Below are 14,841 nucleotides of genomic sequence, written 5' to 3'. Positions count from 1 at the left end.
TGGTGCACAACGCCAGTGCTGCAGCAAGGAAACCGGTGTGTCTTTTCACTGGGTGCCGCGGAACGAACCCTTACGCTCGAAGTGGCTTAGTGTCATGCCATTGCGCCAGTGTGCTAAACAGTCAAAACATCTGCGTGTGTGCTCGCTGCACTTTCGTACTGAGGATTACGAGACCAACCGCAACTTGGTGACGGCTTTGAATGTGCCCATCCGAGCAAGTCTTTGCCGCAGCGCCGTTGTTGCTACTGTGGGTCCCGCTACTTCCGCTCGGCTGCTACTAGTGTCGGCGGCCGCGCAGTAAAAGCGGGCAACGTTGGGCATGGCAGCAGTGACGTATGAGAGTCGTATTTTCAGGCGGGAGATTTGAAGCGCGCTAACGCTATGCGGACTACTAAAAACGTGATTTTATTTCAAAATAAGCACTTCCTTGGCACAAAAGCAGCGCTACGAGGTTTCTGGACCGCTATTTCAACAATCAACGTCGACTTAATATTTGCCTTTAGTGTCCCTTTAAAGACCCCTTGATAGGAGTATTACATAAGGGTTGAAAATACATAAGTACATAATTTGCCTAATAGATAACTGAACACGAAAAATACATGAGCTTAAGTGTTACATATGTCAGCACAAATATATAGACCTAAATAATACTAACTAAAATTGCACGAGCAAATGAGTGTGTTAACACTAGTCACTTTCATTGTGAAAAGTGCACAGTGACACTCTTCGTAAACGTACACGGGCAAGTGATGGCGGCGATTTGGTGAGGCAGGTTGTTCCGATTTGTAGCAGCATGGCAAAAGAATGAGGCGGAAACGGCAACAGTGCGCATGCGAGGGCGGCCCACTTGAAGAGTGTGTCGTGTTCGGGCGACAGGGAGGATACAGCATGGTTGATTAAGCAAGGTGTGATAAAAGATGGTTGGTTGATCTCTCCCTCATAGGAATCAGTACAGTCAGACCTCATTACAACGAATGCCACATTAACGAACATTTCAGATTAATGAACTTAAGAAATCCTGCGCTGAGTGCTTATAATTTCAATGTAAAAATATTTCACTACTACAAACTTCAGAATAACGATCGTTATTTAATTCCCGTGTCATCTTAACAACACCTCAGTACTACGAACTTATATCCCAAAATGCGAGGATTGTTAGATTTCAGTGTATCGGTCACGACAGTCGGAGCTGTAAGCTAGCAGACGACGCAGTGCGAAGAGCGGACGCCCTCCCGCAAAAACCTGAGATGGCGCGGAAGGAGAAGGACGCGGGCGGAGAACTCCTTTTTTTTTTCCCTCCGTTGCAGAGGCGACGACGCATCAGGTTTTGTAAGCGGAGTGCCGGGGAACATGGGCTCGGAAAACCTGAGGGAGGCTGTGATCGGAGGCTGTGCGGGAGAAAAAAAAGTACAAATAGCCACCACTTTTCTTTGTTCCTGCATCACGTTTTACTTGCTTGCTTTATCAGTTGTTCGCGTGCTGTCACCTGTATCAGTCTTCTGCATATTTTATAAGCCATGTGCTATAGTGATTTGCCAGCTTTCTTGTATTCATGCTATCACTAACATAATTAACAGTCTTGATTGCAATTGATCATTGAATCATTTTTATAGGATACTAAGAGTGGCTCTCATCATGACAACCTATCCCTTCCTCCTAAATAACAGGCAGTTATGGCCATGACATTGGTGGAATAGGAATTCCTTAGCAGTTTATTCAAGATGCGAATTGGAAAGATATGAATTCATCTCCCTGTTTCACTCAAACTAATTTGTAAACCTCGCCTGCGATGCGCCTCATCACTCACCCGGTCACGGACACGGTTATCTGCGAGGCTTTTATTTTTTCAGATGATTCATGAGTGCTTACGGTGATACCAAGCACGGCCCCAAGCACGCCTAAATTGCATCACCAGTGTTTTATTTCAGCTCTAAGTGCTCGGCCACATAGTCCGGGAAGTCGGCATGCGATGTGCTGGGTGGCGGCATTCGGTGACGATGCACAATATGCCCAGGTGCGGCGACGAAAAATAGGCGTGCAACGTGTTTGGCCTCGCATTTCGGGACGCCGACTCGCGCCCGCTGCGCGACGAGCTTGGCCGTGGGGTCCGCTGCCGATGCATAAAATGACCATCCACTGTACCGAGGAGCCGGCGGGCGAAGCGCTTTGTTGCTTACGAAGACTAATGCTTTGTTCTTGCCCACAAAGTTTGAGGTTCATCTCGCGTGCCGGCGCCATAAGCGGAGTTAGGCCTAGTGACGACTTCGAGCAGTAGACACGCCGGCCGTGGTGCCTGATGTTTCAAAGTACGTAATGCGTGGTCGCGAGTTCAAAGTGTCGTCCTGCGATCATCTTCGTCACGACGTCCGAAGTGCTCATAAGCAGAACCTCCAACCACGGATCCGACGAGTCAACGCTAGAGAACCGGTCCGAGATGCGCGTTTGCGATGTTCGCTACAAGTGCGGCGCGCCATAGTAATCCCACCGAGCTTCAGCTAGCAGCTCCAAACTAAAACGTAGTTCTATTTAAAGTTATCATCGAGCCGTGAACACAGAGCAAGTGCGAATACGCCACGAAGTAGCGTGACTTTCAACAGCCGTGACCTGGAGACGCACGAGCTGCAGACGACGATCTCCCGGAGCGAGCATCGGACCAATGGCGAGGCGCGCTAAGGCAACATGGCAGACGCGGCCAATCGGAGGGCTCGAAACAACATTCGAACATTTGCTTTTTGTGCGCTTGTTTTCAAAGGGAGGAGCCAGCTGCGGCGGGGAATTTGAAGACGGAGAAATGCGCTTTCCGATGAGCACAAGATATCGGCGCCCGGTGGCGTCGTTGCGTAGCTATGATTTTTTGAAAATCAGTGTTTTTTTGCGATTTCCCCAATAATTTTCGCCACCTCGGTAGGCGCAACAATTTTTTATAGCACTTCTACGCGCTTTTCGGTGAAGATATTTTGGAATCGAATATAAAAAGGGCTACAGAAACTGAAAATGTGCTTTTCAAAAAATCAATTTTTTTTTTTTTGCCGTTTTTCGTGATACGAAAGCCGCGTCCCCCCTTAAAGGCAGTTACCTTGACAAGCTCAGTCTACACGGAGCTGCTTGAGAACATCTGCAAGCTTGTCATCAAAGCCGAGATATTTTTCCATTTTCGCCCCCTATAAAATATTTCCTGGTCGATGTACAGCTGAATAGCTCCTTCTTTTGTTGGCATCACTCAATAACAAAAGTTTCGGGCACGCAAAATGGATGCAACGTATAAACCGGAATATAGGCCGAATATTTTTTTCAAAAAACGGCTCTAAAAAGTCTACCCCTGTCTTATATACCGGTCATTGGCAGAAAAGCTTTGCAAGTCTGGCCACTATGGGCAACTGAAGTCAACCACCTCCATCGCAATCATCGGCGTCGGTTTGTTTACTACCAGCCTTGTGCCGTGGGCGGCCTCATTTTGCGCTTCTGTTGTTGCCTTAAGAATCTACTTGGGCTCCGAGGTGCTTTTTTTTTCTCGACCGGTGGCCGACAGTTCACCGTAGGGTTCAAGAAAACAGTGATCGAGTTCGCGAAGGCACGAAGAAATCTGGTCTTAAGTGTGTGAAAGGTGTGTTGGGAGGCTAGCGCACGTGAACGTGAGCGGGAACCGTGAGTCACAAACAATAACTGAAAGTTTATCTTTGCACGGGTGTTCTCGCTGCTCCAATCTCGCCGGATACTGTCCCTTTGTTGCTTTACAGCGGCACGTATGGCTATGATCAGCGGGCAGATCGAGTGCACCGCAGAAGCATCCGCTACTGGCGGACGCTGAAGGATCACACCACGACATGCAGCAGTCAGAAGAGAACTTTGTTTCGGTGCCAGACCACAGCGTCTCTAGGGCTGGAGACGAAGGTTGCACAGTTTAACCGGGAGCTGCGCTCGCGTCGTGACTGCTACCGGGGCCTCGGAGTGCGGGCAAATTAAAGCTGTCGTTTTATGAATATAATACTTGAGCCCATCTTTTGGCTTTCTGCCATGTGGAACTTGCATGTAAACACACGTGTAAATAAATGGCATTTTCACTATGCACCATTTGAAGTTGCGTTTGTTTCACGGTAAGGGTGCCTTGTGGTACTTTGGCCGTTCCATGCACTCTTTTTTTTTTTTTTCAGAAGTTAGAAGTGGGGGTTCGACCTATATTCCGGCTTTTACAGTAGCTGTCCTCAGCGTGCAAACTTTCCTTTGATATGAGCTTTCATAATGAAAGGAGCGCGCACCATTTCCACTTTGCTGGGAACAAGTTTAACATAGTCGAGCATGAAATGAGGCTGTGCGGACCAGCTTTAAAATATGTTCCGTCACCATTTTGTGATGGCGATGTCACTACATCTGCCACTGATGGTCGACTGTTATGCCGCGAGAGTGGTTTCGGTTTCACACTAATCGACTCGTTTTGCGAAATGTGCTTTCAGAATAATGTCTTGGTGCCGTGAAGTCAGCCTACAATATCAAATTCGTTAGTATCATGGTAAAAACAATGAAATTTCAACTTATCCAGAGTCGTCCCAATGCTGCACATTACGTCAACCACGTCACTACGCGACAGCTAGCAGCACAGTTTCGTTTTCATGCGGCAGACAGTGCACCACCGCTACCAGTTACTCAGCAAAAGGAATTTTGTTTTTGGACATGTTTTGCACTACAATTTATCGTTAAACTGTTACGCGGCCAGGTTTGTGAAAGCGCGCACTTGCCTGAAGTGGTCCACAAAAGCTGTGTGCGATAAGCACGTGACATCTCCCACCGTAAATGATGCCGGTGCCAACAACTGCCGCAGAAACCACCCACGGCTCGAGGGGAGCGTGCCCTTTTCTGTCACATCAGTTGGCCTTCAACTTCTGCGGAGGTTGTGTTGCAGTAGCACGCATAGCGATTTTGCTACATGTAGCTGCAGTGAATCTGCTGCCAAGGTTTAGGCATCGACATGAGTAGAAGATTCGTCAACATCGCTAGTTCCGGGCACACGCTTGGCACCGAACGGGCGTCAAGTGCATGGTACTGCTGTTCGGCTTTTCAGTTTTTTTTTTTTTTGTCTGGAAAATAGTTATGTCGTCGTAGAGTGCAGATATCGCACGTGTAACCTCAATTCCATCATCAGTGAACGCAGTGTTTCACAAATGTAAAGGCTTTGCGATGCGGGCTTTTGCCTTTTTCACCAGCAGGCAGACTTGCAAGCTTGGTAGGCTTAAAGTCACTGGAACGGGAAAAGTACTGCCACGGCCGCTCGATGAAAAACAGACGGTGCGGCCTGCCGCGTCGTGGTGCAGGCAATGGGCGAAAGCGGGGAAGCGGAGTTGACAGTTGTCGCCGCATTTCGCTAGGAGGGCGCCAGTAGTAGGGGAGGGCTCCACGCGACGCGCGGGCGGGAAGGAGCGCGCGTTCAGCAAGTAAGTCGAGGTAGTGGTTGTTTTTCTCCACATGAATCGCTCGCACTGAGTGTCACTCAAGACAGTTTGCGCATGTGTGATATTTTATACGTTAGGCAAAATGCCACGTAACTGTTGTGTGCCGTTGTGTTCCACGAATGCATCAAAGGACCTGCAAGTACGCTACCACGAGTTTCCCAGTAACGCAGAATGCAGTGCAGCATTGCTGCGAAGCATTTCCCGTGAAGGACCCGGCGGGAAGGGAACAGTATGGCAGCCTAATGAATGGTCCATAGTGTGCACCTTGCATCTTACGGAGCAGGACTACAAGAAGACCGAAAAGTTGAGGATACTTTTGCCAACGGCTATGCCGACAGTGTTCCCCGGTCATCTAAGCTACATGAGCACGAGGAGCACGCCTGCTCCAAGGAAGAAGCGGCCACGCTCCGAAATAGAAGCTGATAATGCGCAGTCGCGTGCCGAGTGCTCGGGCAATGCTGCTTCAAAATAGCCGTTTTGTCATTAGCCAAAACGGCTCGTCAAGTGACAGCACTGAAGCCACGACGCCCAACTACTTTGAACTAGGGAATGAAACTTGTGTGGAAATGGCATCATTTTAAGATGCATCATGTCAAACTACATTCGACCTTGTTAAACTGACAGAAGAATCTAAAAAAAAATGTGCTGCTTCCAAGCGAAGATCGCCATTGTGAAAGGAGCACTGCAGGCCCTTCAAGAAAAAGTGGGTGAGGCTGAGGAGCGCGCGCAGTTTTATGAAAATAACACGGACGTTGCCTGTTTTATGAAGGTGCTCAATGGTGCTGTGCAAGGTGACAAATTCACGATAAACGGCTACTTCAACTGATCTTTATTGACCGCCACAGTTGCTTAAATAGCATCTTGTTGCGCATGCGTGTAGCATCTGGCAGAGCAAGTTCAATAGACAATCCCATGAGCAACAAAACCCAGAAGCCGCGATCAAATCACAAAGCAAAAGCGAAAGGTTACAAAATAAAAAACCCGATAAAACCAAACCAAAAACCAAACCACATCACGTGTTAATACCTAAAAACTTCCGCTCTTTTGAAGATAGAGCAACCGATGGGCAGCTAATGCAGTCTTCCCTCCTTTCCAAAATTTCTGCCGCTTCTAAAATTTCACGTGCAATTTTGCCTTTTTCCCTAACACCACCCTCGTGTTGCCGTTTATCGTGAATATGACCAACCAACTAGCCCACAAGTACGTTTTAAGCAAGGTGACAAGACTGCCGAGTTCGTTAGAAACCAAGTCTGCAGTTTCTCAACGAAGAAGCCCCACTACAGTGACGTCATTCTAAGGGAATGTGTAATTTGGAAGGCATGCTTCAAAAAAAAGTTATTAGCATGCAAGGTCTAGAAATATCTTTCAGCTCCCTTGTTGCTCAACACTCCAGAAATATGTAGGCCATTTAACAGGTGGAATCGGCATCACTTCGCCGATAAAGGAGCAGCTGTGCATCGAATTCAAGGGTCTCACTGTAGAGCAAGAAGCGTTCTGCTCCCTGATCGTTGACGAGACGGCCATACAGCAGAGGGTCATATACGACCGACAAGTCAGCAAACTTTTTGGTTTCGTTGACCGTGGTGAAGAAGAGCACTCAACAGCGGTACCCCAAGTGGCAAACCTATTTCTATGTTTTGTAATAAGAGGCTTGTCAACATCATATATTATTCCTGTCGGATATTTTTTCACGAGATGTCTGAAAGTTGACCAGCTGTTCTCTATGACCATGGAAGTGCTGAAAGTGGACTTGCAGGGCGGACGATTACGCCACGGAAGTCTGAAAAGTTTTCATCAGAAAGCTCTTACGAACGCTTCTTGCCAACTGGGCAGGAAATGTTAATATGTCTGTTGAGCGTCTCATAACGGCGGAAAAACCTCTGGCCAGGAAAGTGCTGCGCCTGTGATTCCAATAACACAGTGGTCCTTTTTTCACGCAAGTGCAATAAAGCAATTATGACTCCCTTGATGTTCACAATGCTTTTGTTTTTAAGGTGTGAGCAACAGTCATTCCGCAAATACAACCGCACCTGTCAATGAGCGACTCTCCTGTTGATAAAATAACTGTAGCACAAACATACATTATCGAGGGTGAACAGTGCAACGGCAACAAAAGAGAGAAATCATGACATAAAAAATCGCAACTCGCACGAGCAACCACTTAAGATAAAATTAACCCTTGCTATACTTAGGTTGAAGCATCGCCGGCGCAAATTCGGTAGGACGATTACCAATATAGTTAACGGTATAGCAAGTTTATTGTAATCCTTTAAAAACTAACAAGCGCATAGCAGCTGTGCTGTCAAGCCGCGATCCGCCGCAATAATTCCGGCGCTCTCGCTTTCGGCATCCCCAGAGGCTCCCCCACTGGTGGCGCTGCGGCGGCAGGCAGGAGCACTAGACGTGAGACGCAGTATCCGCTCCACGCAGCAGGCCGCACCGTGTGTTTTTCATCGAACAGCCGTGGTACTGCATTCGTTTTCTCTTTGCCGCCACGTGGTCCCCACTCTGCTCCCCTCGCGCGTGTACTCGCAATTTGCTTTTTGTGGTCACGTCGTCAATACACACCATAAATGGCCCTGCTCACTCGCCTCGCTTGTTTCTCCCGGCCGCCGATGCACAGTGCATCGGAGGGCGATTGTCTTTATAGCTTGAGAAAAGCGTACATGAACGGTATCATTCTGATGCTTGATTGTTAACAAGCCTATCAAGAGATCGAGGAATGCCCGGGTGCTGCGCATTTGAATGCAGCAACCGGCGAGAAGCGGGCAAAACGCGCTTTGCTATTCCGAGCGGGAAAAAAAAGATCCCAAGCGAAGGACCATGCGGCCGCACAGATTACGGCAGGAGAAATTTTGTTCCCACCAATGATACCTGCCTTTGTGAGATAAAAATTTCATTGAGTATTGGCAAATGTTGTTTCGGGCAACGTTTACGTTGCGCCTAAACTAGTGCAATGCATTTCGCGTGGTGCAGCAATAAGATTGCCGGGCAGCTCTTATTATGTTTGGCCTAAAATTGACGCCTTTGGCCACACAGATAACGATCAGGGCGCCATTGAAACTTACTGCTACATTTCCACTGCAATCACTTTCCATTTGGCTCACTTTTGATCGTTGTTTCTTTTAATGTGCATGCTGTTGTTGCTTGTTTTCAAACTTTTGCAACACTACATGCACTGAGCTGTGGATTGTTTATGAAAGTTCGCCACATATTTTTTTGTATGTAACGAGATATGTAAGGCATGCGTGTTCTTAAAGCTCCTAAAAGCGAACGACAACCTAATTTCTTGATGCCAAGAGGTGTGTATGTTGTTCACTGTTGGCTTCAGTCCTCCTATATTAGCTTCACAAAAAAGCTGCCCTGATGCAGTGTTTTTAAAGTTTTTTAACAAAAAAAAATGCGGAGCTGCTCAAGAAGATTCCGAAAAAACTGAAATGCGGCTTCAAAAGCATCGGCATGCGCGTACCTGTGGCAAAATTGCCATAAAATAAATCTCAGATGGGTCACTTCGCATCTGTTGTATGGCTGCATATAGTTTTACATTTTTCCGTACGCCTGCACGTCTCAGCGTGACCAAGGGGATCAAAATAAATGTGAACAGCATACGCTGTTCGCATTTGTTTTAATCCCGCTCTCACCTAAGTCAGAATACAGTAAAACCTCGTTAATTCGAACTCGGTTATTTCGAAATCCCGCATAATTCGAAGGGTTTCTGTGGTCCCATATTTTGCAATGTAAATCTGAGTGGATAATTTGAAGCGGTGGTCAGCGCCAGCCCGGTTAATTCGAAAACTTTGGGCGCCATGTGCCAATTCCCGATGCCGATATCGCCGCAAATCCGCGGAAGCGACGGCCCTTAGGAGCCACAGGGCAATGCAGTGTAGCGATATTAATGAGTGACAGTTGAAGCAACTCATCCTCGCTGCTGCTAGCGCAAAAAAAAGAAAACACGGTCTCGTGGTCAGCTAAAAACGTGCGCCTGTGGAAAAGAAGACGTGCTTCACTGCAACACAGCGGTGACACGCGGGCAGCATGTCGCATGCTTCTCGCAATGTCAGTGCGTCATGATTTACCCATTCTTTTTGGGAAAAGAAAAGATAATAAAGGACGACCTGACGGAATTCATGATGTATGCGAACCTCCGATTGGCGGTTGCTTCGGCAATTTCCGCACTTGCACTGCTGGCAGAGTTCTTGACTTCGAAAACTCATTGAAAACTTCAATGACCATGTTTTCCAGCCAGAACACATTGCAGATTCCGTCACACTGGCCATTATCATATTCTTTATTTTACCAGAAAGAATGGGCGAATGGTCGCATCATCACGCGCTGAGGCTACGAGGAGCAGGTGACATGCTGCCCGCGTGTCACCACTGTGCTGCAGTGAAGCACACCTTGTTTTCCGCAGGCACGCATTTCAGGTGACCATGAGACTTCTTTTCTTTCTTTCTTTTTTTTTTTTTTGCGCTGATAGCAGCGAGGCCTGCCGTTTTCCCGAATTTGCGGCAAGAATGGGACCAGCTATTGCTGGAAAACAACCTTTGGAGCCACAAACTAGAAGGTCAAATGACCACCTCTGATTACTTTCAGTAATTCAAAGTTCCTTGCATCCCACTTTTTGTATGCTTCGTTAATTCGAAAACCCGCTTAATTTGAAAATTTTTCACAGTCCCAGTGAGTTTGAATTAACGAGGTTTTACTGTAACTGCATGATGCACGGACAGGTTACAAGTGCTTGAACATGAATGCCTGCAGCAGAGCACATAAGTGCCGCGCATATCTTTCATTGCATTAGTATGCGTATGTGCCCGTGTAGGAAGTGAAAACTGCCACTATTTCTTGCCTAATTATGAGGGCTATTCAAAAAGTAAGGGCCGTTTGCTAATATTTAAATATTTACACGTCAGAATGAAGATTTATTTGTGCAGCGCCATCTGTTAATTCTTCGCGAAGGTACTCAAGTCATTGTTCTGACTCAGTAGTCGTCTGCTTGTCGGGCAATGCAAATGACAATGTCTGCGAAAATTGTTGCTCGCGCCTGTTGTGAAGTGCGAGCTGTAATTCGATTTTTGCTTGCAAAAGGATCATCAGCTTCTCAAATTTATGCGGAGTTGTGCCTAGTTTATGGACATGAAGTGATGAGTGAAGGAAAGGTAATAAAATGCTGTCGAGACTTGACAAATGTCCGCACAAATGTGCACGACGAAGAGTGAAGTGGAATGGCCAGAATCCAGACCAATGAAACTGTTCAACAACTGTACCGGGAATTGCAATTAGATCGACAGCTGACAGTTGTCTGTCTGTCACGTGTCTCGGGAGCACTTGCAGGGAGGGAGAGAGTCGGGAGACCATGGCGGCACGGCAAACAATAAGTAACGCATCAGAAAATACTGAGCTGTACGAAAATAAACAATTCAAGCTATGCTCAGCTCTCCTGGCCACTATGGTGTCTCAGTATGTCGCTATCCCAATCGAACGTTCTTACTGTTAGATGCCCTGCCCCGTCGTCGAAGCTCCTGTCGACGTCTTAGAATCGTCGTCGTTGATTAGCCGCCTTGCTGGTCGTCTTCATCGCCGATACTTCGGTCTTTCATCGAGAACGTCAGTCTCGCCCGGTTAGGCCTAACTCTCGGCCTCTCCTCAGTGCCACTGGATCAAACTGCCGACGTGGCTCTCTGGGGAATGTCAGTAGGTTGCAGTCGTCTTGTCGAGCTGGTGAAGTGCCGCAGATGCCCCGAGAACTGCTGCGACGAGGTCCAGGAAGCCTCGCTCGGTTGATACCAAGGTTGACGGCCACCCTTCCGAGCCTCTCGGCTCGGGTCGCGTGCCACGCGCCCTTCCCCGGCCAATGGCGTGCGCGGACAAGGCATTAGTGCACACCATCAGGGAATTTTCCGTGCCCCGCACACCAGTGCCACATTCTGCCTTTCGGCACGCGCCTCGTGCCCCTTTACTCATGACACTGTCGGATAAATTTGCTCTTGTCAGCTGCACTACACTTTGCACGATTGCAACTGAAAAGCTCATGTATCACAGAGTGTGTGCAAGGTAGGCACTAAAAATGCTTACCGACCAACTCAAACAGCAAAGAATTCCCAGGCGGCGAACTTCTATGCAGAGGGACTACAGCAACTCGTGCGGCGGCACAAAAAGTGCTTAGAATTTAACGGTGATTATGTAGAAAAGTGAAGTAGTTTCGTGCTAAACTAAACCAGCTAATAAAAACTTTTACTAGCAAATATTTATTTTTTGGGGACCCTCATATTTAGAGAACAACGGTATGCTTCATTTGGGGCTTCTAAAGTGGACGCAATTCGTAAAACACGTGTTATGTCACATAAAATCAGCACCGCACCGCCGCAGCTTCGGCCGCGCTGGACCATACATGGCGGTGGGCTGGACGGTCGCGTTACTTTTCCCATTACAGCGACTTTAGGTAGGCTTATGCAGGATAGTTGCAGGTAGCTGTTCTCCAGACTGCGAACCCGAACTTGGTTTTACATGTGCTGACCTTGGCTGGGCCCCGGGGCAGCATGTCAAGTTGCGAACCCACAGGCTAGGCCTAACGTGCGCTAATCACATAACCGCCATCGGTAGCAGCTGTGGATGTGCGGTTTGGTGCCGATTCAACGAAAAGCTTTGCAGTGGTTACATTCTGAAAAGGGGTGGATGGATGGAAATAATTCTCTGGTTCTGAATGCAACGACTCGCATTGTCAACGAAAACGAGGGCATGCCCGTGCAACACTCGAGCGGTGGTTTGCAGTCACTGCTTTCAACATCGTGCCTGGGAAATCGAAAGCATGCAGAAATTTGGTTGCCGCTCCGTGGGAAAATTTAGCACATAAACGAGGAGCTCCGAGTGGTTAGGGTTGGTCTTTTGGAGCTGTTTGGTGCAATTGGCACAGCTATCGCATCACTGCTCTAGTGCCGTCCCCGTTTTTCATCTGCAAATCTAATATTGTAACAGTGCCGCCGTTCAGTTTTGACAAATACATTTCAGCCACTGTGGAGCTTAAACCCGCACACGTCCGGATAAGAGAATCTATTACACTGCCTAGTTGCAGAATCAACAAAGTTAACAGAAGGCCAAGAATTAATATTAAAAATGCCAAAACACCACATCATGAAAAATGGCAGGGTGACATTCACTTGAGTTTTCTTTCATGGAAAAAGGTGCTTTTGCTCCCTTGTTCCCCAGTGGTCTTTTTGGAGTAGACATGGAGCAATTGTTAAAAAAAAAAAAAGAGCAGCTACAGCTTTGCACAATCGGTGCAGCAGTTCCATCACTGCAGCAACTGCAACCTGCACATCAGCACGTTGAAATGTCTCACGTATGCTTCCAGTGCCACATAAAATGATTAGAGTGCTACTCCAACATTGTACGTCTACTAATTGAGCAGCGCCGAAAGTGACCCAGACTGGCGAACCAAAGTCGGTGCTAGGGTGAATGGAGCCTAATAAGTCAAGTCTCACCGCCCGGGAGGAACTCCATGATGAGGTAGAGGTTGATGGCATCTTGGAAGCTGTAGTACATCTTCACCACCCACTGGTGGTCAGCCTCCACCAACACGTCACGCTCAGCACGAACATGAGCCACCTGTGTGCCAAAAAGATCTCCTTCATTCCATTGGATTGCAAAGGTCTTGCACACCTAAATTAAAAATGCGAACAACGGCCATCCCTTCATAATCCACTGGCCCCATTTCGTTGTGTCCAACTTCTGTTTATCCCACAGTGAGTGCAGGACATCACGAAAGAGTGTTTTAAAAATACAATGTCTGCATCGTTCGATATCTACTATAGCCGAGCTTGAATGTGTCAAGTTATGAAACGAATCGTGAGGATCTAGCTGCCCGATGACTTTCTCTCGGTGTTAAAAGTGGCTCAATTTCAGAGGAACACTAAAGGAATAAAATACCATATACCGAGACCTGTTAGGGTAGGTCGTGCGATTGCATACACTGCAAAGTTCTGCTAGACCCAGAAGAAGTTGTAAGCTGCCGGCCAGGCAGCATTATGTGAAATTGTGAAACCAGTTCATTGTTGGTAGAGCTGGAAGAAATTCAAGTGCCCTGCTAGTGAGGTACAGAAGAGGCGGAGGTGGCTGCCTTACTCTCGTGCACAGGGGATGCCTCCTGTTCCATAACACCTCCTTTATTTTGTTTCTTATATTTTGATGCATTTACAACGGTGAAATTGCATTACTGGCTGCCGAAGTCGCATACCATGGCCAGTGTGCATGCAACTAGTACTTAAAAACGCAGCTCTCTCAAGAAGGGCACACTATTTTCTGTTTAGAACCATTCCTGCACAACATAACTGTTGCAGGCACTACGTGATCTTAAGCTTGACGAGCAGCAATCACTGTCTTCGTAAATGCTCAAATGTGCTCCTATTTCCTTGCCTTATTGAAGTGCTGATCAATGTGAGCCACATTAAGTAGACACCATATATATATACCGTAAAATTCTGAGCAAGCGCATCCCCCCCCCCCCCCAATGCAGTTGACATTGCCGACTAAGTGCGTGTGTGTGTGTGTGTGGGGGGGGGGGGGGGGGGCTATCTCAAAACAGCACCAAAATTCAAGATGGCGGCAAAAGTTTCGTGCCAGAAAAAAAAAAAAAACGCAGTGCGCATGGATTAAAACTTTATTACAGTGAACTTTATTTAGGCCCAGGATTTGTTGTAGCTTTTAATCGCTTTCAAAACCATCGAAATACTCCTCCGAGTTAGTTGCAAAAAACAGGTCGCAGCATTCCCCTTGAAGTCCGCCGCGGTCTTCTGGCACCACAGCTCCAACATTGGCCAGTCCGCTGTGCAGGTCGCCGTCCTCCGAGCCATCGAGCGCGTTACTAATGCCGCATCCCTTGAAGGACCATGCCACTGTCTCCTCAGGTACAGCGGCCCACGCCTCGTATCCGCTTCCGATAGAGCTTGAAATTCCCGTATCTGCTTCCTGTCAAGCTTGAAATATCGAGACCTCTGGTGCATGTTCTTTCCATTTTCTCGATGCCATCAAATAACCTCGATTTTCTTCGCCACTGTGTAGGACTGCATTAGCATAGCTGACCTCTCACCGCAAACACAAAGCAACAAATGGCACTGAGCATGCGCGGAGCAATCGGGCTGCAGTGCAAAGCAGGACTGGATTGGATTGGATTCATGGCAGCCAGCTGGACCACAAAAAAAAAATATTTGTAGAGAAATCCTCGGAAACTTTTTTTTGTCAACTGGATGTGGCAGGCCACGGTTGCCTGGGCGCGTTGTCGCGGAGCGGTGGAGGGGGGGCACTTTCCGGGAACAGCGCGGATATTTGAAATTGCCAGTGAAGTTGGGGAAGATGGGGGGGGGGGGGGGGGCTTGTACGGGGGGGGGTGCTTGCTCAGAATTTT

General features: G+C 47.7%; 1 protein-coding gene across 5 annotated transcripts in view; it reads right to left on the bottom strand.

Moving 5' to 3' along the window:
* The window catches only part of LOC119384126 (serine/threonine-protein kinase tricornered), a 259,204-nt gene that overhangs the window by 97,992 nt on the left and 146,371 nt on the right, over positions 1 to 14,841 (bottom strand). For all 5 annotated transcript variants that reach the window (XM_037652422.2, XM_037652420.2, XM_037652423.2 and 2 more), the window contains exon 4: positions 12,923 to 13,046. In XM_037652422.2, coding sequence (XP_037508350.1) covers positions 12,923 to 13,046 — 124 coding nt within the window. The remainder of the gene's footprint in view (positions 1 to 12,922; positions 13,047 to 14,841) is intronic.

This window comes from Rhipicephalus sanguineus, chromosome 2 (assembly GCF_013339695.2).
Source record: "Rhipicephalus sanguineus isolate Rsan-2018 chromosome 2, BIME_Rsan_1.4, whole genome shotgun sequence".
NCBI classification, from domain to species: domain Eukaryota; kingdom Metazoa; phylum Arthropoda; class Arachnida; order Ixodida; family Ixodidae; genus Rhipicephalus; species Rhipicephalus sanguineus.
Note: the sequence above shows the minus strand (reverse complement) of the source record. Positions and strands in the feature narration are given on the sequence as shown.